Source organism: Rhagoletis zephyria, unplaced genomic scaffold, assembly GCF_001687245.7.
Source record: "Rhagoletis zephyria isolate East Lansing unplaced genomic scaffold, Rhagoletis_zephyria_1.1 Rzeph_scaffold_02678, whole genome shotgun sequence".
Classification (NCBI taxonomy): Eukaryota; Metazoa; Arthropoda; class Insecta; order Diptera; family Tephritidae; genus Rhagoletis; species Rhagoletis zephyria.
In genome coordinates this window covers 27,087-52,571 of record NW_016159762.1, presented here as the reverse complement: position 1 = coordinate 52,571, position 25,485 = coordinate 27,087, and the positions used below count along the sequence as shown (strand labels likewise).

At 34.3% G+C, this 25,485-nt stretch overlaps 1 protein-coding gene across 1 annotated transcript in view; it reads left to right on the top strand.

The window, feature by feature from the left end:
* LOC108367422 (dedicator of cytokinesis protein 1-like) overlaps positions 1-24,364 on the top strand; it is a 49,255-nt gene extending 24,891 nt beyond the window's left edge. Inside the window, 13 exon segments of the mRNA XM_017622028.1 lie at positions 2,422-2,533; positions 11,328-11,484; positions 12,351-12,620; positions 14,371-15,315; positions 15,387-15,533; positions 15,598-15,679; positions 15,682-15,795; positions 15,866-16,002; positions 16,061-16,212; positions 16,324-16,544; positions 16,616-16,745; positions 16,828-17,002; positions 21,721-24,364. Coding sequence (XP_017477517.1) covers positions 2,422-2,533; positions 11,328-11,484; positions 12,351-12,620; positions 14,371-15,315; positions 15,387-15,533; positions 15,598-15,679; positions 15,682-15,795; positions 15,866-16,002; positions 16,061-16,212; positions 16,324-16,544; positions 16,616-16,745; positions 16,828-17,002; positions 21,721-21,867 — 2,789 coding nt within the window. The 3' untranslated portion in view covers positions 21,868-24,364.
* The last annotated feature ends 1,121 nt before the right edge of the window (positions 24,365-25,485 follow it).

Genomic DNA, 25,485 nt, shown 5'->3' with positions numbered 1-25,485 from the left:
TTTTCGATCGAAAAATATTAACTTTCAAGAATTCTATACCATTTCTATGAAAAAATTTATTTTTCCCATATAAAAATACATGGAAAACTTTGAGCGCTTTGATCGACCTCTAAATATTTTTTGATTTCAAAATAAAAAATAGGGGTATACTTTTTTCGATATAGATCAATCCTAGAGGGCGATAGCATTACAAGTTCGACTTTACTGTTTTTGGACCACCCTAATGCACATGCATACATTTGTATGTGTTATTAAAAAAGCGATTACAGAAAAAGTTGATGAAATTTTTTTCTCAGGAAAGTTTTTACATTTCTTAGCCAAGAACACTCGTTAGTGAGAGTAATTGAATTGTGCTGAAAAAACAAACCTTCAAAACTTCATACATTCTCTTATTCATTACTTTAGCTCAATTTATTATACATAAGTATATGTATACATTAGGATGCATCACTCTATACAAAAATATAAAAATAAAAAATCGGTACCGTTTCTCCATCGGAATTAGAAAATGTTTCAGAAAAATACTAAGATTTACGAGAGCTGGACCGATTTGAAAATACTTCCAAAAATCGAGTTTTTTATAAACAAAATTACTTAAAAATTATTTTTTTTCCAAAATATCAACTTAGATGACAGAAGAGTTTAAACTTAGGGGTCGGCATACAAATTTTTAAAAATTTATCAACGAAATCAAAATAATGAGATATTTGGAGGTATTTTTTGAAATCGGTACTGCTCACGTCAATCTTAATAGTGCGTTTCATAAAACGTCGCAAAGTGGCATTTTTGGCGAAATGGCAACGTTACCAACCAAATTGTATGGACGAGTTATGGCAACTCCGGATTGCAAATGTCAACTTTTTTCAAAATGCCGCGCATAAGTGAAAAAGAAAGGTTTTTTACAATTATATCTCGAAGCAGCCAAAACGAACTGATATACGTTTTCTTGAAGCCTTTGACTTTGCAATGAATGGTTGCCAGCTCAAATAATATGGCAGTGTTGCAATTTTGTCGCAAGAAAGTTTGCATACAAAAGTAATCAGCTGTTTCGCCATGCGGCAAATTTTGCAACAAATGCGACATTTGCAACAACTTTGCGACGTTTCATGAATTCCTTTAATATTTTTTCCGAAATATTTATAATTCGGGTGGAAAAGCGCAGCTTTGTTTGTTGAGACACCCTAATATACATATGTACATATGTATTAGAACGCTTCAGAAAAAGAAAACATCAAACAGTTAATAATAAATTAAAGACCCGAGGGTTGGCACGCATGTAGCTAAACACCCCTTCCTTTGCAAAACTACAAACAAAAAAACATAAATAACCCATTAAGCGGGTATGAGCGGGTACAAAACGTATTAACACAAGCACTTACTTATGCCAGCATAAATTGCAATATTTTTTCACGTGGTTATCGTTCCAGTTACGGTTATTGTTTCATTCATATTTAACACCCATTCAGCCGTCACCTTGCAAGTTCATTGATACCGCAACACCCCACGCCGTGTGTGCGGACACAGGAAATGGCGAACTATATTCGTACGTGTAATTTGCATATGCCAATTGCAAAACTGCAAACCTACATATATACACAAACACACGCACACTCACCATCCCTCTACGACATCATTTGTGTCGAAATTTATTTCGTTGTTTGCAAAATATAATTTTTATCAGTAAATCTATTAGTTTCACCCCCATTACGAGGTACAACAACAGCAAATGCGCATAACGAAATTTGAAAATTTATATGTATATACAAAACCATACACGCTCGCATGGAAGTTAAGCGAAGGTAAACGCTTGAATGAATTTCCCACTGATTTCGCACGTTCGTTCGTTGGCGTTTTAAAGCAAATCTCCCACATTGCGCTCAATAATTTTTTTAATTCGAAGCTCAAACCATCGGCAGCTAAGTGCGCTAAACTATTTTCTACACCTCTGCAGTCGCTGTTGTTGCTATATGCAGTAACTCAGGTTTTTTTTGTTTTTTTAATCTACGTTTGAGCACAAATATGAAATCTGTTTCATAGCTTCCGAACAGACTGAAATATTTCTTCGCAATTATTTAGTAGCGACGTGTCAGCAAAACGCTTAGGTTGTTTATACGTTTTGGTTTTTAAGTTTTTTTTTTGTTATAGAAAAAAAATGTGGTTTATAGCTTAAGCAGACTAATTTCTTGAATCAGCTGCTATTTTATTAAAAGTGCTTACACTCTATTCAAATCGATATGGTTAGTTTTTCAACCTAACCTTAAATATTTACACATCAAATTCTAACAAAGAACGCTGTTCTCTGTGTATTGTCTGATTAGTCGCAATCGCTTGTGAATTTGTGAAAATTCGAAACACAAACATTTTATTGTTGTTGCATTAAAACTAATTTCCGTATTGTTTGTGCTTTCTTTTTCTTTTTAGCGAAGTGCAATTTCGATCAGGAAGAAAAGCCACACCGCTTGAGTCTCGATGTAGGCGATACGGTTGTAGTACTAAAGGAGACAACACATTGGTATTATGGCTATAAGCAGAGGTAAGTGAATTATTTTGATTTAAGATTCCCTTTATTTCGATATATTAAATTATTATTATTTTCTGAAAACCTGTTAAACGGATATATGTATGTAATCCAATTCATTGAGATAAGACAAGCGCATGAGTAATAAATATGACGAGCATTTATTATTCCTATATATGCAGTTACGAGTATCAATGATATCCCCAATACTTCCTTGTTAGTGCTGGAAAAAGTCGATCACATTTAGCAACTTTGAAAGCTTCGAAAGACTCTGCCGTCCATCCGTATCTTGTCCCTGGCAAAGATGAAACCCAATCTGTTATTACTTTTCACTCCGAAAAACCTTTGACCTGAAGAGACAGAAGCCATTCATCATCATTTATAAATTTGTATACTTAGCTAAATATGTTAAAATATTTATTTTAAATAGTTTTTCATAAAAATTGCCCAATAGTAGCTTCCGTTCTCACAGTTTTAATTCTGCGTACAATGCCGGTGCCGTAAATCATTTCCAATGCCTCAAATGCATAATATACATACATATGTATGTGTTTATATAGTTCTCTAACAGCGCTACTTGTAGTTGTTATCCCTGCAACGTGTGCAAACATATGTTTATTCCACGCCTCTATTTGCAGTAGCTGTTTCCACATTGAATACCCCCTGGCCTCCCTCTTATCGTCGATTATCTGAATAGGCAAGAAACATGCCGAAACATTCACTTCGCATGCGTATATGTACACATACGCGTACAGAGCGTAAAATTCCTTCAAGGAATCGCTGTGCATGTTGCACGTTTAACACAATAGGGGTATTCTCTGAGTCTTGCAAAGCCCTTGCATGGTGCACAGATTGCACGGATTGCACGGTTAAAACCGGTTTTCGTATGGGACAGCTTTGCAAACCGTGTAATCCGTGCACCGTGCAAGGGCTTTGCCAGACTCAGAGAATACCCCTAATATTTCGAATTCTTAGACATGCATTGCAGAAACACCCCGGCCGAGTTTCAATGGATATCTGTGGCTATGTGCAACACACTATATTTGCGTAAATACTAGGGCTATGCGATTATTCGATTACTCGAGCAAGTTGGTTAATCAATTATTCGGTTAATCAATTACTCGAGTAATCACGATTTTGATTACTCAAAACGATGATTAATCGAATTACTTGAAATATGATTACTCAAAAAAATAATTTTGCTCTTTAAAAGAGTTTGCTTTGGAAAATGCTTATTTTCTTTTTTACATTCTGTATATGAAAAAAAAATTTCGTTTTAATTTTTGAAAACAGAAACGTTGTTTTCAAAGTATCAAGGAACTTTAACTATTTTATACATATGTAAAGAGTTGAAATGTTGATTACTCATTTTACTCGAAGTGTTGATTAATCATAAGGCAAATTACTCAAATATTTTTGTTTTTGGTTAATCAAAAATCTTGATTACTCGAGTAACTGAACTTTTGATTAATCATAACTTCTAATTAATCGAATAACTGAGTTATTTACTTTATGATTAATTAAAATTTTGAGTAATCAATTAATCGCACAGCCCTAGTAAATACATATACAGCCAAAAGAAGATTTTTGTTGTGAAACGTCTTAGTACATATTTTTGTATAACTCTCTATAGAAAGGCATGTGTATATTCGCCGTCAGACGATTGCAAACATTTGTGAATTTTCATCTCCGGTCTGTTGCAGATCTTATAGCACGCAGTTGATCTGATCAAAATTGTACGCTGATAGGCATAAGCATTGCGCATTAAGCTAGCTCAAGGTCGTGGATTCAATCCAACGGCCTGCAAAATTTAATTTTTTTTTTTAGCTCCCGTTTTTTAAGAAAACAAACAAAACCGACTTCAATGCTCATATAAAAATTTACGAGTATTGTTAATTTCTTCATCAGAATTATCGAAAACGGTTTGCGTGGCCCAAAGTTATCCGGTAACATATGTACATACATAAAAAAAAAAAAATATATTCCGACGAATAGCTAACCTTCCTCCGTTTTTTCAAGCCGGTTAAAAAAAAAAAAAATGATTTTCTACAATTGCTCGTAGTGGGGATCGATTCCGGGTCCTACTGAGCTGTAGTATAAAGTTCTGACTATTTGGCTACCGTGGACTTTGTTTGCTCAGAGAGCGTAGAATGCAGATAACATACAAAACTGGCCTGCACATCTACTAGCTCTTTGTCGGTAATGCAGTCAGCATACCAACTCAAATAAGTTCTTTTTAAATTTCTATGAATTATCATTGAAAATACCCCCGATGTGCCTTAAATTTAGGAATAATTCCGAATTTACGAGTTGCCGCGAATCAACGCCGCCGCCTTTCTATACTTTTGGACTTACTTCTGCGTTATAAGTATCAATCCACCATTTCTCAGTACGCCACATTGTATTATATTCTGATCTCATTGTTATCTTTATTTTTTTCTTTCTTATCAAATCGCACAATTAAATAAACATAGATTTCACACCAAGAAATGGTTGACCATGGCTGTTATCTATGAATTTTATTCTTTGCTGTGTTTGTCACTTCTCAATACGTATGTATGTATGAATTTATGTTTGTACACTGTACATAGAGATACATAAATATGTATGTATGTATGTATGTATGTATGTGTCGCGGTATTTTATCTACGCAAGTGCGCAGTGCCTACATACATATATCGGTCGTTAGTGACCCTTTTCCCTCCTCCAGCCTTTCAAGACTTGATAAATTCTGCTGAGTTTTCTTAGCAGTAAATGCATAGTTTCAAGCGTGGAAAATCGTTACTAAACTTGGTGCGACTTGGTGCTTATCACGTATTTCATGTTGACTCCCAAAGTCGCTACGCTACGCTTTCCAAGTCTGTTTGCCCGCCCGTCTTTGCTCTTCATGACATTTAAATTTTTCGTTTCCTATTGTTGATTCATTTATTTTTTTCCCATTTTTTTATTATTTTTTATTTTCATTTATTTTTTTCATTTCAATCTTCAAACATTCTCCGCTTCAGAGTATACGCATATCACTGACCTCTTTCATACATCTGCTGACCCATGCCATGCCAGCCCAAGCAGCGGCGCTCTAGCAGCGTAGCTTCACTTGGGAGACATTGCACGCACACTTGCTTGCTTACAAACAAGTGTTGGACATGACTGGCCTATGGGGTCGGAAATGACAACAATGTGATTCAATAAAAGTGAAAAATAAATGGCAATAAAAATGCCCATAAATAAAAAAAAAAATCATTCAGCATGTCGAATGGGTCAGACAAATACATAAATAAATGAAACGAAATGGTAAATTATAGAAATTGATTGAACGTCTTTATGAATGGGTACTTATTGAGTAAAAGTTGATATTTTTATATGGCTGCCATCGTCGTGTCGAATTTTTGTATATTTTTCTCACGGCTTATCAATGAGGGTGTAAACGTTGGCAGGAATTTGATTTTATTATTTTGGCGAACAGTTATTTATGTACTATCTCTGCTTATTAGGGTGATTGACTCGGTTTTCCAAACCGGTTTCGAGCGGTTTTTTGGATATACATATATGGCGGTTTTTTGGAATGTTGATTTTTCTAATATCGAATAACCCGATTTTTTTACGGAACAAACCGAATTTTTCACTTTTCATTTTTGAGGTTTTTCTTCAGTTTATGGGAAACTCCTACATGGAGAGATATGCACTTTTTACTCCAGCTGTGAATAAGTGCTTTGTGAGGTTCGCCTTTTTTTAATGTTGATGGGACCAGAAATTGAACCCTGAACCTACCGAGTAGCGGTAGGCATATCTAAGCACTCGGCTATGGCGGCAAGATCACTACTCAAATCCGAAAAAAGCAGAAAATTGCAATAAAGTATTAAACAATGTTTAAATAAGACCAAACCTGAATTTTTCACTGCTGTTTATTTTGTTTTTGCTTTTCTTTTTTTTCTAAATAAAAGCTATGTCTAAGGTTAATCGTTTTCGGTCATGACTTCATACCAACATAAGCATTTTCCCCATATGAAAACTATGTAAAATAAACCCGCTTTATCAAGTTTTTCTTAATTTCAAAATAGGGAACCGGTTTTTTCAAATTGCAATCTACCGAATAATTCGAAAAACCGGTTTTGGAAAAAGGCAAGTAATAGAACACCCTAATATTTATGTAAGCATTTCTTCCGAATCCGAATCGTAAATATTCATAAAAGAAATATTGCGCTATTTTATTGAGAAAAGTAAAACTATAATAAATTATGACAACATCTAGAGGTTGATGGTTGGTTGGAAGAGGAGAGCACACCGGGTGAAAAATGATTTTTTTTTTGTGATAAAATCTAATATCTCTAGAAAGAGAACTGATAGCGAAACAAATTGAACTATATTATTGAACCTTATGCCGTTTTTGCGAAAAATTATTGTGGAAAAAACAACACCAGTTTGCAAATGGTAGAAGCTAAAACTGCTATTTCAGAGATCGCCACATCTCCTCATCAGACCTCTTCATCGAGCTCATTCAGATTCGAGCCAGCACCTCCAGCTTACAAAGCCTTATAAGCTGTTGTTGCTTTTATCCACTTTTTCACATGTAACCCAACTACAACCAAGGATAGCTATTCTGCTGCTATTTAGACTTGATCATGTGGTTGTTGTTTTTTTTTGTTTTTTGTTTTTTTCATTTGTTTACTTTTATTTATTATTTAAGGAAAGCGACAGACATACTACACCAAATAAATCCACCGAGTGGATAAACCTTTTTATACTCAAATACGTTAGATATGCATTCGGATTATGTGAGTCCTTTACGGGCCGGGCAGCATAACCTCACGTCGAGATGGTTCATTGGGTATTGAATTTTATATATATTCTTCAACTCCTCGTTGCCATACTTGAATAGCTCAGGTGGCAGGCCGTCAGTTTCAGCAGATTGTTGTTTTTCAGCTCATTCAGACAGGAGTTGGTGGTACATTGACTCCATCGTCCTCGACTGGTTGCCTGGGCCCATGTCGGCTACTACTTTCAGTAGTGTGGAATGGGGAGGGATTACCTTCATAATTTTTTGCACACCCTGGACAACGGTCACTAAATCGCCGTGTTTTCACTTACAGGAATTTAATCTTATCTTGGAACCTTCCGCAAGTCGCCTTAAATATTCTTTCCGATCAGCACCTTAAGGTTTTCGCGCTGATGGGGTTTTGGCGCTACTCCTTTTTTATTGAACGTATGTCTCACTTCCCTATTTAGCTCTCTATATTAATCTCACATAGCTCGCGTTGCGCCTGTTCTCAGAGGCGTTTTTTTTGTTGTCTCTGAAGCAATGTATCCCTCTTTGTACCAGCTTTTCTTTCGCGGGCACTGAAACTCAACTACTTCTTCCACTTGTATATCGGTTTGTTAAAGAGTGCTCTTAAAGATCAGGTATGAGAGTCGAATGGCGAACGTCGCCTCTTCTGCTATAGTCGTTAATTTTTTGCTGCTCCGAGGCGAGTACGTATCTTGGCTACAACAAGAACCGTGTTATTATTAATCGATTATTCCAATATATATATTATTTGTTTTAATATTGTTATATTTAGCATAGTCATCGATTTTATTAGCATTATCGATCACCCTAAAATTAGTCTGTCGTTACAATTCTATTTTTTACCATGGTTACACAAAAAAATTCTATCATAAAATTACATATGTATGTATGTATGTTTTTTTTTTGAGAATCCTCAAAACTTCTCACATACATATGTATGTACATTAGACTGCATCACTCCCCATACAAAAAAAAAATCGGTACTGTTTTTCCATTGGAATTATAAAATCTAATAGATTTTAAGACGTCCACCAAAATATTTCGGAAAAATATTAAGATTTAAGCGAGCTGGACCGATTTGAAAATACCTCCAAAAATGGAGTTTTTTATGAATACAAATAGTTTCTTAAACATGTTTTTTGAAAAAAATTCCCTCAAATGACAAAGCGGTTGAAGCTCAAAAAATTTACATAAATAAAATTAAAAATAAAATGTTGAACGGAATCGTAATAATGAGATTTTAGATGCTGTTTTTCAACTTTTTTCAAAGATTGGTATAAGAAAAACTTGAATAACTGAGCCTAAACTCTTCCGATTTAGACCTGTGAGTTATCATTGGAAAGGTATTTTCTCACCCTTTTTATTTCTTTGCTAATAAACTCATTCAAAGAATGAAAGAAAAAGGTAGGATGAACGAACATCATTCAAAGTTGAATTAAGATTTGTTGGAATTTGAAAAAAAAAAAATTGGGACACGAATGAAATTTTTTGCACATAAATAAAAATAGTGGGAAAATGCCTTTCTACCGAGATCCCAAAAGTCTAAATCAGAATAGTTTTAGCCCAGTTATTTAAGATTTACGTAAATTAATCTTTGAAAAAAGTAAAAAAAACAGCATCGAAAATCTCATTATTACGATTCCGTTGAAAAGATTTTTAAATATTTTTATGGAGATTTTTTAAGCCTAATCTGTTTTGTCATCTGAGGGGACTTTTTTCAAAAAGTTCTTTAAGAAATTATTTTTATTCATAAAAAACTCCATTTTTTGAGGTATTTTCAAATCGGTGCAGCTCGCTTAAATCTTAATATTCTTCCGAAATATTTTGGTGAACGTCTTAAAATATAATAAATTTTGTAATCCCGGCGGAAAGACCGCAACTTTTTTTTGGTGATGCAGTCTAATGTACATACATACATACGTTCGAATATGCAAATGTAAATCATTCAAATAATCCACGGTTTAAATTCTTCTTTTCTAATGCCAAATGCCACACAAACGACTGCTTTGTTTTGGCTCAGCTCCAGTTTGAAGCCAAAACAATTTTTCGGTTAATGACCGTAACCTAAGCGCTGAAAAATAATTAACCGTTTTTGGCGTCTAAACTTTCCTCATTCCATTTTACCATAATTGTACATATAAGTATTTTGCGAAAGTACTAGTCATTGCCAAATTTCGTATATACATACATACATGCGAATGGATGTATGCATATGTATGTAAGTATGTATTTACACTTGTGGTCAACTAATTAATTTAGCGATATTTTGATCATTGATTTAGGTTTTTATAAAAGTCTATCTTATTGTATAGTGCTTATCACAATTATACCCCATCCACATATTGACAAGTTTTCACTATTCATTTTTTTATTATTTAATTTTAATAAATTTTTATAAAAATGATCCATTCTTTAACAAGAAGAAATTTATATTTCAAACGTTGTGCAATACTAAAAACAATTCTACAAACTTTCGTAAGCATGTAAAGTGCAAGCGGCTAGGAATTCGGTTGATTTTTTATATTTTTTTGTCAAGTTTGAAATTTCGGTAAAAAATTGTTGAATTTTTATAAATTTTGTACAAACTAGTTAAAATGTCGCCAACTACAAAAATTGTAAGTTATTGTTGTTATACACAAAAATTGCATTGAAATAAAGTATAGAAAACTGGGCCGCCGCCATCTTTTTTAACGAAAATATTAACCTTTTTAATAAAGATCAACCGTTCAGTGCAAAATTTAACTATGCAGTATGTATGTATGTATGCTGGTGCTGTCTTGCGCATGCGTCGCACCGCACCGCTTACTTGCGGAACTCTCCTTAGCGAGCTCAGCAAGCTTATATAGTATCTACAGTTGTTGTCTGCTGCTTCCCCTCATCATTCCCCGCGGACACCAATTTTCCACAACCCATACATTGCTCAACTCGCCACCGCACACTGGGGCTAGATACCCTCATAACTGCCATCAAATAAACTTTTTCGAATCGAATGTTTTTCTAAAAATATCTGATATTAGAAAAAGCAGTTTCTATGAAGAACATTATTTTTAATTATATTTTATAAAAAAATCTTGAAAAATACTTTGTTTGTATGAAAATGCACAGCCCGGTCAACACAAAGAATTGCCAAAAGTAAACGGCAAGTCCTGGCTACTTCAAGCTTATACTTTATTATATTAAAGTGGGCTATAAAACTAAATACTTACAATTTTTCCAAAAAATCTGATTAGAAAGTTGCAAATTTGTTGAATATACCTGAGTTTTCCGAAAAATTAAGAGATTTTATTTTTTTTTGTTATTTTGTTGTATGTAATATGAAATATACTTTAGTAAAAAGTTAGCGAAAAGAAATTAAAGTAAATAACTTTGTATACATTACGAAAAATGCTCTATGCCAATATTTTTGTCCGGCACCGTATATTTATTGTTACTCGATCTATTCTACCTAATGCATTTATATTTTTAACAGTTGTTGTCTTAAATAAATAATGTATTCGAGGACGTTCCTAAAACAAAATAAATAAATAATTCCGATAAAAGTAAGTCAAGTACTAAAAATGCAAGTTAAGTATCAAAAACTATTTTATGCAACACAAAATCGAATTAACCAATATGGAGAAAGTATTCTCACATCAATTTTTTTTTAGGGGGTGTACTGCCCCAGTGTGCGCCATCTGTTGGTACTCAATTGCATAGAATGTGTGCCCATATTTGTCGCTTGCCAGCAGGCTTTTTTTTGTTGTGGTTAATAATTTAGTTGGTTATTGTTATTGTTTTTAATTATTTTTATTTTTTTTTTTTGTACAACAATCCATCAACAATTGCGTCACATTTATGTCATATGAATGTACATACATACATGCATACATACATACATACATATGTGTGGTCATAAACTGCAAAGCTCGTCTTTATTTATTAATTCTGTCCATTTTTATTAAGGCAAATATTTTTAATTTCTCATGTGTTTGTATGTATTTTTTTATGGTTTCTTATAATTTTTTGTTGTTTCTATAATTATTGCAGATATAAAGATCAGCGCGGCATATTTCCGAAATCCTACATACATTTGTGCGATTACACAATCATCAACGACGAGTATTGTATCAAGCGTACCGAGATCGTTGAGGAAATCACCAAAGTTCTATTGGAGTGGGGTTCCATATTGAAGCAGTATTTTTTGGTGAGTGCAACAATAACACAGCTCGCGTTGGAGAGCAGTTAAAACATAAGTAAATTGAATTGACCCCAACTTAAAGAATGTCGCCAGCAGTAACGTCATCAATGACGAGCAAAACATCTGCGACGCTCCCTGCTGTCAGCGCTGACAATTCTGAACGATTTTTTTTATTTTTTATTTTTTAGTTTTTTAAATTTAATCGCTAAAATTTTGCACAACACTCATGCATTCATTCACGCATTCATTCAATCATCATTTGTTCATTCGCATGAAATGTGACAATTTAGTGCCTAACCACTTTTCTACACTTATCACCTTATGACTGTTGTAAACTCTTGTTTTCGGTTTTTTGTTCTCTTCGTCTTTTTTGCAGGTCACTCATCGCGACTTCAATTCTATACGCACAAAAATGATCGAGTTAAATAANTGTATCAAGCGTACCGAGATCGTTGAGGAAATCACCAAAGTTCTATTGGAGTGGGGTTCCATATTGAAGCAGTATTTTTTGGTGAGTGCAACAATAACAGCTCGCGTTGGAGAGCAGTTAAAACATAAGTAAATTGAATTGACCCCAACTTAAAGAATGTCGCCAGCAGTAACGTCATCAATGACGAGTAAACGCTCCCTGCTGTCAGCGCTGACAATGCTGAACGATTTTTTTTATTTTTTATTTTTAGTTTTTTAAATTTAATCGCTAAAATTTTGCACAACACTCATGCATTCATTCATTCACGCATTCATTCAATCATCATTTGTTCATTCGCATGAAATGTGACAATTTAGTGCCTAACCACTTTTCTACACTTATCACCTTATGACTGTTGTAAACTCTTGTTTTCGGTTTTTTGTTCTCTTCGTCTTTTTTGCAGGTCACTCATCGCGACTTCAATTCTATACGCACAAAAATGATCGAGTTAAATAATAATCGCGCATTGCTCATATCGGGAAATTTGCCACTTGACGAGATGCGAAAAGTGAAGCTGATGGCCACATCGCAAATCGACACAGGAAACAGTCTGTTGGGCTTGGATATGGTGGTGCGCGACGAGAATGGCGACATACTGGATACAAATACGATATGCACAACAGAATTGTATGAGCATCATATGAATGCGGTGAATCGCATTATTAAAGCGAATGTAGGTTTCATACTGACACATTTACTTTAAAAAATGCATAGTTAAACATGATTATTTAGCATGAATTTGTTGCGGTATTTATTGTTTAAATTATTTGCATAAAATTTTCATTTGGTTATGTAAACTGAATTTAAATGGAACAGCTGGCTGACATTTGATTGGCTGATCTTACATAGTTTAAATCAGCTAGATAGGGCGTTTAAACTGAAGAACTGGCCCTAAACGAAACTTATGTATGTACGGTTTAAGAAGTTGTTTCCCTTTCTGCGAAGGTTGACTTATATGAGCCTTAATTCTAATCTTCTCTTATCAAACGAGTTCCAAAATGATTTATATGTGTTTGTTTATTATTGCCCTTTCCAACTCATTTTTATACCACATAACTTTAGACCACGTCAACCGATTGCGATATTTCTTTTTCTATCGGAAAGGTTGTGTCTTACAGGTGGTTTAGATCCGGTCATTGGATCATAAAAAAATTAACGGTAATCTTAAATTTTTATATGAGTAAATCAGTAAACTTTTGCAAATAAAAATTTTTGCCGAATTTAGGTGTCACGGAATAATGCGAAAAGGCAATCGCCTGGTTTGGCAAATTTTTTGTTTCTTTTTTTGAAATCGCGCGCTTTTTTTTGTAATCGGCACTGTTTTTCTATCGGAATCATAAAATTTATTTAAGACTTCCATTTAACAATTTTTAACGATTTTGAGGTCGTTTTTTTTTATTATTATGTGAAAAAACTACACTAATTTATACGTGGTAGAAGTTATAGCTACTATTCCGGAGATCAACACGTCTGCTCGTCAGACTTCTTCATCCAGTTCACTGCGACTTCCGCCAAAAGATTTTTGGAAAAATATTAAGATTTACGTGCTATATCCATTTGAAAACATATGCAAAAGTCTCTTTTTTTATAAAGAGAATCAGTTTTTAAAAATATTTAAAAAACATACCTTATATGGTCGAAAAGTTTATGCGTAAAAGGTCTGCCTAAAAGATGTTCGATTATTTCATCAACGGTATCAAAATAATTAGATCTGTCTGTGAATCTTAATATTTTTCCGAAACATTTTTGGTGGAAGTCTTGAAATATAATATGGTGAGGCACCCTATTGTAAATTTATATGTACATACATACATATGTGTATATTCTGAAATCAATTAAGCTGATTGATTTATTTTCTGCTCCGACTTTGAACTAAGTGAGGTTAACTAGCTTTCACTTTGGGTTTGAATTTCAGATATGTAACTCAAAAACGTTTGCTTTTTCTTACTTTTAAATATACACTGCCGGTATTGGCACAGCAAATTTTTCAAAATATATACAAAAATTTTTATTCTAATATTTTTTCGCCAATTTGGTATAAAAATATGGTTAAACAACAAAAAACATAAAAATAAAATTCCTAAACTTTGTGCAAAACTCGCGAAAATTCAGCAAATTTTCATCAAAATTTGCAGCTTTTTAATCAGATTTTTTGAGAGTTTTTTGAGTATGCAGTTTTGCAGCCCATTAAATTCTAGTAAAAAAAGTGCAAGTTCAGAGTTAGTCAAAAATCGCGTTGATTTTTGAGAATTTTTTTTGTTGAAGTTGTTTTGCATTTTTTCCATATAAGGTATTTTCGAAAAAAAATTGTTTGTATGGAAGAGAGACTGCGTGAAAAAAATTGCATAAATGCGTACAAAATAACTTTCATAATTCGTTTCTGTATTATAAGTAATTTTATTATTCTGCATTTTGTTTTATAGCGCCCGCAAACTATTCAACGTTCCCCGCGTCCCCTCAACAAATACTCGCACAATATCCTGCTGCATGTAAACGCATTCGTCTGCAAGTTCCAAGAGGACTCAGACCTCCTCTTCACACTATTCGACGGCGAATCACATAAGCCGATAAGCGAAAATTATGTTGTGAAATGGTCGCGTACGGGCATCGCACGCGACATCGATCAATTCGACAATAATCGCGTACTATTCACAGATCTCAGCAAAAACGATCTGAGTATCTCGAAAATGTACCTCGTCTGCTATGCGATACGCATAGGTGCCATGGAAATGAAGGAGAACGATTCGAAGCGCGCCAGCATAACCACTGCCATGTTGACACCCTCAAGCAAGAAACACTCGCAACTTTCGATAAGTTCGAGTGGCTCGTTCAACAACACTGAGTACATAATGCGGCGTCCATTTGGTGTCGCCTGCAAAGATCTCACACCGATACTGCATAAACCGGAGGATTTTCGTGGCAATTTGGATTTGCCGTTTATGCTGTGCGAGAAGGATACGCTGGATGGGACGCTGCGCAAGCTGATCGCCAACAAGGATATTGGCAAGATCGACTCCAAAATGGCGGTTACCATTGAGGTGTTGCAGGGCGACATCAAGCAAATTAAGGAGGATTTTCCGCGACTACTGCACACAAATGTGCCGCTGGCGCGCAAAATGGGCTTTCCCGAGGTTATATTGCCTGGCGATGTACGCAATGATCTGTATTTGACAATATGCGGTGGGGAATTCGCGCGCATTGCGAAGACCTCGGAGAAGAATGTCGAAGTGACGGTGTATGTGTGCAATGAACAGGGGCAGGTTGTGCCTGGCGTGATGAGCATTGGCGCGGGACATCCACCCATTGACGAGTACAAGTCGGTGGTGTACTATCACGACGATAAGCCCAAGTGGCTGGAAACATTCAAGGTAGAAAGAAGCGCGCATCCACTTGAAGTGTTTGTTTATTAATATCTATTATTATTTTTTTTTTATCGCAGATACATGTGCCTATTGACGAATTCAAGCAGTGTCATTTGAAATTCCTCTTCAAACATCGAAGCTCCAACGAGCAGAAGGACAAATCCGAGAAGCCATTCGGGCTGTCGTATGTGAAATTAATGCAGGACAATGGCACGACAATATTGGTAAGTCAGCAGCACACACTATGAGTGCGTTTTAATTTCTGCTATGTTTTTGTTATGCCTTCAGCAAGGACAACACAATCTGGCTGTGTACAAGATCGATCACAAAAAGTATGATAAGAATAACGCCAATATTTACATGGACTTACCTCAACGCTTGGTGAATTGCTGGGCACCAAGCCGTCGCTGGGCGGTCTAACCTTGCTGCCCAAAGATCAGCTGGCAATTTGCGTTAATCTATGCAGCACGAAATTGACACAAAGCGGTGAGTACTTTGATAGATACGTAAATGGTGTTTAGGTACTATATATTTCAGTGACATTTCTGTCTTTCAGTGAGCCTACTTGGTTTGCTCAATTGGTCGGCGCACAAAGAAACGCTGGAGGAGTCACTGAACGCCTTATCAAATGTGCCCGGCGAGGAGGTGGTGAAATTTCTGCAAGACATACTCGATGCCTTATTCAACATTTTGGTAAAGCGTGTTTTCAATTTTTGTACACCTTATTTTATTGCAATGTGAATCTGCGTAGGTTGAAAATGACGATCCTGCACGTTACGATCAGCTGGTTTTCATGAGTATTATACATCTTATTGAGACAGTATCCGATCTGAAATATCAACATTTTCTCACCGTTTTGGATGTGTACATAAATGAGAGCTTCTCAGCGACGCTGGCCTATGAGTAAGTATTGCACTTTTTTTTTTAATGCAAAAAGGTGTCCTTAATTTAACTGTAACTGCGTTTACTGTTTATTATTTTGTACTAACACTTTTCCTCTTCCTTTACGCACAGCAAACTAATTGATGTGCTGCAACGTAATATCAGAGAAGCCATTGAGCCCACTGAAAAGTTTGCAGATGGTATTGAAATTGAGGAGCGCGTGGAGGTGAAACGGCTTTACAAGACCACCAGATATTTGCATTATGTTATGAAATTCGTCATACGTTCACGTGTGCTCTTCGCGGCGATCAACGGCAACTCGGATTACGATGATTTCGCAAATAAACTGCATGGTGAGTGTTGCTGCTCTAATTAGTTTACACTTGAAGTAATTAAATGCTAATAACTTCCTTGCTGCCTCTAGAACTACTGGAGATGTTCATAAAAATGATTGCCTGCCCTACGGATTTGTTAAAATCTGAGGGAGCACTGCTGAAAAACTTGCACATCATTGCCACCGATTTAATGATGGTATTCGACGAGGTGCGCTTAAGGTCTGTATGCAGTCTGAAAGACGTTATGCGTTCTATAATTTCTCAAATATTTCTGTTTCTCTTACGCTGCTTTCACATTTAGCAATGTGATTGTCAATATTTTGCGTCAGTTCCCGCCACGCCGCTTGACCCAGTCGAAAATGGGTTGCATCAAGGACTTTGTGGATTCCAAATTGTTCCTCTCGCCCGATTGTCGCGCCGTTCTGCTACCCGTCTTTTGCAATCACATTAAGGACCGCATTGAGAGCAAAGAAGAGGTATTTGCCTTTTCTATTCCCTCATAATTATTTTTGTGTTTCGTTACATTTGTTTTCAAACTGATTTACGAATAATACTTACCGCATACGCAAATTATAACATTGACTTGCTCAAGTTGTTTTGCATACATATCTCATTTTGGCTGTTAATTTTAACTTTACTTACTCTTTGTGTTTCATCTCTAAATAAAGCGTTTACAACATTTTTTTCTTGCATAAATACTATTGAACTTATTAAATTTATTTATATACTGCATACATACATTTAAATTCCATTCAGTTTGTAACTAAACCTATTTGAGGTAAACTTTAAAACTATTATGACAAAGCGATTTAATATCACCTTCATCGTTAGTTTACATCATTGTTCTCTCTTAACGGTTACTTGAGGCTGCAATGTTGTACATTTGCAAGAGTTAAATATTTTATGTTAGCCGATCGATAAATGCAAGCCTTAAATATGTGTTTGAAAATTACTTACTCAATATGTAAATGTTTATTGTTGTAGATATCACAAAAATAGTGCGATTTAAAGCCACTTAATCTTTACGGGACAAAAATCGTATAGCCAAACGTATTTTACTAATTAAGCATGTTCTGTGTTTATACTACGTCCGTATGTTTGTGCCTGTTTTGTGCAACATATTTTTAGTTTATTTTATGCATTTTCGATTAGCATGATTGCACTAATTTTTAAAACATTTTCTTTTTTCTTATAAAAAACGAATGTTTGGTTTGCAAATTTACTTTTAAATACATACTTTAAAATGTTAAAAACGTATACATAAATGTTTAGTAGTTGTTTCACAACTGTGCAATATTGTAATTAGACTTCACTGTGACGTTTTTGTTTTTTTTTTTGTTAGTACGTACCTAGACAAGGTCGGCGATTTAACGTACGAAAATATATGCATTTGTATGTACAGACATTCGAGGGGGTGGGTGGTTTATTAATAGAAGCTGGTAAATAATATTTGTGTACATTTTATTACACATTTCACGCATGTTTAAACGCCCCATATAACGAACTAAATACAAATACTGTAAACACTGCTTAAATGCAGCAACCCACATTTAGCGTATTTATTTTTGTGTGTTTTAAGATTTGGGCTTAGTATTTAAAACAAAATAAGTTTCGAGGCCTGCCTCCATCCGTATGATAGGATGTGTAACATCGAGTTGCGATCTGAATTTCCTCGCGCTTGCCATCATGCAATTAGGAGCTCGTTTTACTCAAGTCAAAGTAAATTTTGTTTAAAGTGAAAGGGGGTACAAAATAAATAACAAAACTGTTGAGGATTTACTACTTGAAGTTATAATTCGTTGTTTATTGTTAGGTATATATTAGGCATCAGTCTTTCGAAAGACGAAAGTCGTTTCTATTCCAGCAACTATCTTGAAAGCTCGTATTTCGAATGAAGAATTGAATTTATCTAGCAATAAGTTTTCTAAAAATTTAACGAAATTAAAAAAATATTTTTTTTTTAAACAATAAAAACTAAAAATTTGTGAGAATTAAAAAGAAACAAATTAATTAAAAAAAGTTTCTAAACATTAAATGAAATTAAAAAATATTTATTTTTTAACAATAAAAGTTAAGAATTAAAAAAAAAAATTATTAAAAAAAAAATCCATTGCCGCGGATTGAACTCAGATCACTCGCCAGTGCTCTGAACACTGGGCCATTGCGACCGTTACAGCAACGTTAGCGAAATTTAAAATGTTCTTTACTTTACTGTAATGTTCATTAAATACCGTTAACGAATCATTAACTGACTCTGAGAGGGAATGTTTCAAATCGTTACTGAGGAACGCCTTAAGTAATCATTAAACGACTCTTTAGAGCGGCTGTGTGTCCAGTTTTTTTAATTTTACAAAACTTCAAATATTTTTCAAAACTTTGATAAGAAAAATTTCTGCGTATTCAATGCAAAAAATAGCCCTAAATGAACGGTAGAATTCAACATTAATTGAAATTTTTAGTATTCTTTCTTCTGAGATTTTTGCCAAATTTTTGTTAAATGCATGTTTTTTTCATTCTAAAAGCAAACAAGGCAATAAGTTTATTTTACTCCTTTGCACGCATCTGCAGCAAAAGTGCATCATTTTGCTACTAAAAGGAGGAAAAAGTGCGAAAAATCCTCCTACTAAAAGGAACAAATAGTAAATTATTTTCACAAGCCAACCCTTTTCTGATCAGTGATTCGGTCTCAGAAGGCTGGTCAAATTCCAACCGATTGGTCATGCGGTTCTGTTCTTACTTTTTTCGTTTTAATCACACATCTTGAAATTAACCGTGCTCTCACAGCCCTATTAATTACTCAATCATATATGTTTATGCATGTAACTATAGCTACATTTAAATGTCGATTTGTTCTCAGAGTATAAGTATGCAACAAAATAAATTCGCTGACGGGGGAACTTCGTCGGAAAAAAGTACGCTGTCAAAATTACAACACACTGAAGTATACGCGATTGCACACAATCAAATCGACGACGAAGTTCGTTTGAATCACGAATGATTAATTGCCGATGCCGCTGCTAACAAAATCAGCTGCCAGTGCGGAAATATAATAATTTCTTCATTTTATAGCCGATAAAATTTGAGGCTAAAACAGAGAATTCACCTGAATAAAGTACTATACATGGGAAAAGAAAGTTCAAATAATCGGCCAAAATAGGGCGATGTCCGATGTCGAATATTGTGTGCCGATACTAGCCGAAATCGATGCCGATTAATCGGTTCCACCTTTGCCAATTCCATAACGCCATTGCCATTCTATTTGAAATTCGGTCGTACATAGGTATGTACATATCTGGGTATATTTCTCTCGAGATAAGACCATTTATCCAAGATTTCTATCGTATGCATGAATTATCAATTTCTTTCTAATTTTTTCGAAATTGCATTTGACAAAAGATCTTCTTTCGAATAAGTTGGAATTTAAATAAATTTCAAACGGAAAAATTATAGCAAAAGAACTTGTATTTTAAAAAAGTTGCTTTCTAAAATAAACTTGTATTGAGCCAAGGCAAAAAACCATTTACTATTTTACTTAAACTCAATTTGACAAAATAACTTGCATGGGATAAGATGATTTTTTGTTTGAAAGAGCATTTGACTGAAGGTCTAATTTATATATTTTAAATAAATAAAATTTATTGAAAAATGCTTGTTTATTGATACGTGTCCAGCTTTAACAAAAATCTCTCCTTAATTGTAAGAATCTTATGCTATGAAGAGCATTTAATATGTTTTTTTGCTCTCCTGAAAAATGTGTAATTTTGAAAGAGGTTGTTTTGTCATATGTCCACAGATATAATTAAAAAATAAAAAAAATTATGGAGGCTGGAGCAAGGCACTGAGAGAGAAAAGCTTGAGACTCTTCCTCTCTTCCTCGTCCTTTCAGCTCTTGGATAGCGCATTCGCTTATTAGGGTGCGTTTCCAGTGCGATATAAGGTTATGAATTGAGATCAAAGCCTGAGATCTATTATATTTAATTTGAAAGCAGTCCAGATTTTTCTTGTCATCCCACTTGTATATGTGCTCCCTTTTCCATCTACCATTCGCTAATCGATGTTCATATGCAGATAGGTGTATGGCCCCCGGTTATGGATTTTTGTTAGATTTGGTGAGAAATCGAATATTTTCAGAACTAATAGCAGCTTGGTCATAGTTATCTAAATGCAAGGTGATCTAAAGCTTAGATTTAGATTTTCTTTGTAGCGATTTCAACTTTTTTTAATCTCCAAAGGATGCTGTTAAAATAATAAAATTGCAAGATTTGAAATATCAAATAATTTTTTTCCTGTTCAACAAACGTTTCAAGATCCACTAAGCATTTTTCGTGTGTTAGGTATGTATTTGTAGATATATCTTAGTTTTTTGTCATTCAGTTTGTGTTTTCTTCTTAGTTTTTGAGGTGGTTTTGTTTCGGGTGTTATATGTTTTTATTATCTCTCTTTAGTTATATAAATTATTTGGTGTAGTTGTTGTGCACGCGGTACAGTTTGCTTTGGCAAAATCACCCATAGATACATAAATGTATGTTGTAAATTACAGTAGCACCTTTGTCACCACCACCCACAATCATCAAATACATCACTGCATATCAAAATCATCAGCAATTTCACCACTTCTCATTTGCATACTTAAAACTCATAAAATTAATACATAAAACTTGGGTATAGTTTCTTTAATTTACGGAGTGCAATATATGCATTTATATTTTTGTTTTTAAATCTTCTAGTAACTAGATAATTTTTTTTTAAATTTTTTTTTGCAATTATCTTTTTTACATGCAACAAAAAAACATAATGATAATAATCATCTCTTAATTTGAATGCGCACAAAATTCACCGCATATAATTACATAATTTTAGTTGTGGGTACATACTTCAAATTACTTTTTCTAATTATTATTATTATTTATATATTTTTTTTTTGGTTTTAACTTCACTAATTTCCGCTTGCAAGAAAATTTATGTATGGGAGTGCCATGGTGTACATCAGCACAGCAGTTACTGATTTACATACATACATACATACAAACATACATGCACACAACTACACATAATCTGTTTTTCTTCCCATTTACATACTTACATCCATACATATTTTGTGTTCACCTGTAACGTGTTTATTCGTTAATCTATGTATTTGAAACACTTTGTGTATTCGCTTTTTGCAAAACGTTTTGTGTATCAAATTGTTTAGGGTGACTCGAAATCCGATATTTGGCAACAAGAAAAGAATCTCTCGAAAGCAGCAAAAGTCCTCGGACAATTAAAATCACACCTGCACACACGTGAAACAACTGCCAAACAAAAGGTAAAAATAATAAACTTACTACAGCCGCAATAAATACAAATAGAAAAAAGATTACAAAATTATAATTTGAGCACGTAAAGGCGTATGTACATATGTACGTGTTACCTGTATTTTCGCACAAATGGAGTATGAAGCAGCAAACGTATGTAACACAGCAAGCGCGATGGGTGAGGTGAATGTATGGGGGGTTTTTTTTTTTTTAATTTTCCAGCGTGGATGCCTCAATTCGGTTTGCTTTTGTTTTGTAATACATACATACATCCCACATCTACATGTATTAAAAAAAAAAAAAACACTTTGATCTGTTAGTACCCCTACCAGAACAGACTGGGTAAATACCAGAGTTAATACCCATTATTTATGGGTAGTTTACCTCGTAAAAATAATACCGTATACTATTGTGCATTTTAATGTACGTGTGAATTTCTCTACACTTCTAACCGAGTGTAAAAATGTATGGATTAATACCAAAATCGAACAATAAAGGAGTAATGAATAACTTGTTTAACCATTTGGCGCGTTAAGCGAGGCATTTTTTTTTCTCCAAAAATTGTATTATTCCATGCTTATTGAATCCGTTTTGAAGTATTTAACGAGTTGACGAATATAGGAAGATGACTTCCTTTGTTTGTCGTTTCGGAGGTCAAAAAGGCTCAAAAGAATATTTCCGTTCTGTCTTCCGTTAGGAGCTCAAAAGGAGTGCGTCTCGCCCGTAAGGACATGCACTGTTAAAAAGGAGTATAAAATGCACATGGATCGGAGATTTGTGTAGTAATCCATTGCACGCGAATAAGCGATCTAAAATTAATATTTGGATGATCTAATTTTTTTTTACTGAGAATGTTCGTGTTGGAAACTTTCGACTTAATATGTTCTGGTAGGGTACTTCGCATCGAAATATCTAAGCCTGTTAATTAAAGTAGCTTGTATTACTAAGCAGGTTTGACCATTAATTAAAAAAATAATAAGTTTCCTTTGCAAAATTTTATATTTTTATTAAGCTTCTATTAGGTGCAACTTAAACTACACCTGTGGCTAGTTAATCGTTAAAATATTGTTTGAGAACCCTATGAAATAGCGCTTTAATTGACGGGCACAGATATAGTTAGGTTTATGTCAGTTCGTTTGTTCATTTGTTGCCACAACGCTTCCAGATGTATACAGAAAACATTGTATGTAGAGTTTGGTATTTATTTGTAAAATGTAAAGCCTGGGCAGGATATGTTTTATTGTTTTGCTTTTTAAGCTATATTCTTATACTACTTGCTTATTTTGGAGAACAGAGAGTACACGGCTTACTACTTAAGTATGAAATATTGTAACATCTGTCAGATTTGACATTGTCGCTTTCGTTTTGAAAATTTTCAACACCTGAGAAGCAACCCTGGTAATCACTGCTCTTGTGTTTTTAATTTACTTAAATACTTAGGCCTTCAGAAATATTTGCATATACTCGCAAATACAATCAGCAAGCATCGTTTACATAAATATATGATACATTCTATACTTTCTGCTCTTGGCTTTTCGTTTAAGCTTTGCTTATATATTTTGACATATGTATGTAATTTGATTTAGTTAATTTTAGGCTTACCTGGTAATTGCGCTTAACTTTCATTTGGGCAACGACTATTCTAGTAATTTATTTTTCAAGAAATCAAAACTTTTAACTCAATATTCACTAGAACTTCCATAATGCCGGATTTCCACTTCGAATTAAATGGCAAAAGTTTTACTTGCAATAAAAGTTGTCATTAAGTTTGTTTCTTGTCATTTCAATGCCTAGTGGAAATTCATTGCAACTCGAAATATCAATACACATTTGTTATGCAGTCAATACAATAAAAAGCTAATTTTTTTCAAATTAAGCTGATCTATGCTTAATGCCACACGTATCCGAATATCTATAAATCTTTTGACCGGTTTAGCCTCTGATTGCTACCTTAAAAGTAAATATGTAATTAAAACATATTTAGGGAAAAAACATAAACAAAAAGAAGGAATTTCAAATAAAAAAATTATACGATTATTTCTAAGGCTGTTAAAATGTGACAATTTTTTCAGATATAAATTCCATTTGACCAACGAACGATTGATACACGCTTGTAATCCATAAAATTTCTTTCCGGGTATTTCACAGTATAAACTCGAGTAATTTCTTCCAATTCTTTGTTGACATTTCGCCTAACTTTTTTTTGAACTAAACTATGGTTGTGTTTGACGCATCGCTATTTTGGTTCGGATGGAGTGAAAAAACTTCTTCAATATTACAATGCTCATTTAGCGATAGAAACGGCATCACATTCAGCGTGAAAGGCCGATGGCGTGTCTTCGGGCAAATCACAAAAGCGACAAAGATTGTTCGGGGATGATCGAATGGGGCTGTAAGTAAAATTTTTTCTTTAAACTGACTGGGAGTGGAAATATCCTAATACTATATCCTCCCACTAGGCACGTATTCTGCAGGAGCTCTGTTGTTGTTGTTTTTGTTGTAGCAGCATACAAATTCCCCAAAGACTTTTTGGGGAGTGTTGCTGGAGTGGCCAGATATAAATCTGGGCCGTTCCGGTTACGTAGACCCGACTGTCGTGGGAACGCTGGCGGACCTCTTATGAGCTTTGCTTGATATTTACTCTTAGTAGCTTTCTCTATTTGGGCTCTCCGCTATTGAAGGCTCAAGACCCGTTGTAATAGTGGCCGCTAATTTGTCAGGTACTTCGTTTTCCTCCATTCCGATATGACCTGGTATTCACAATAGTTTGATGTCATTGTAGAGGATTAAGGTTACTCCATGCAATCAAGAGCTAGACATGATTTAATCTCGCAGTTGAAAGGCCGAAAGGCTATCACTTATGATTAGGATCCATGTTGCCAAATCATGTAACTAACAGTCGAGTTCGTTTCAGACCTTTTTTTAAGTAGTAGTAGTAGAAGTAATATTGATCGAAATTTCATTCTTATCAACATAAAAACCTCAAGACTCCTTTTCCACATGTGCTTGCCTTCTTTCCAAAATTCGAGATCAGACCTTTATTCAAACTCATATTTGAATAAAGTTCTGTATGTGGCTAATTTCTACCAAGAAAAGAAATGCAAGGCGAATTTATATAAGGTGGTGTTGTTAAATCAGCTGTGTGTAGCGTTTGATTGTCAAATTTTTATATTTTGCTAGTGAGTGAGTGAAAACGTGAGAGTGTTTGTATTTTCTGTCGCCCTTTTTCATTCGGAGAAGAATAGCTGAAATTTGACAATCACCAGCTAAAAGCAAAAACAAAATACAAGTAATTGTTGTATTTGTTGAATTGATACCACCTTATATGAATTCGCCTTGGACTCATGCTGAATTTCCAGTAGACGTTATGCTTGAAATACAATACCGGCGAACGGCAAACTTCGCCGAATTGGGCGATGCTGTCGGTCACCGTTCGCCCAACTATTTCGCCTACTTAAACAGAATTAGAGCGGTAGCGAAAACAGCTGATCCCATTTGGTCGCCTTTATAATTTGGGTGACCATATTTAGAAAAAACTAAACCATATTTAGAAATGAGGAAATGATAACAAATATAAATGTAAAACAAAGAAAGATTATTATAAATAATTTGTTTCAAGCCAGATTTAACGAATCCACAACTATATTTTTCAAACAACAAAA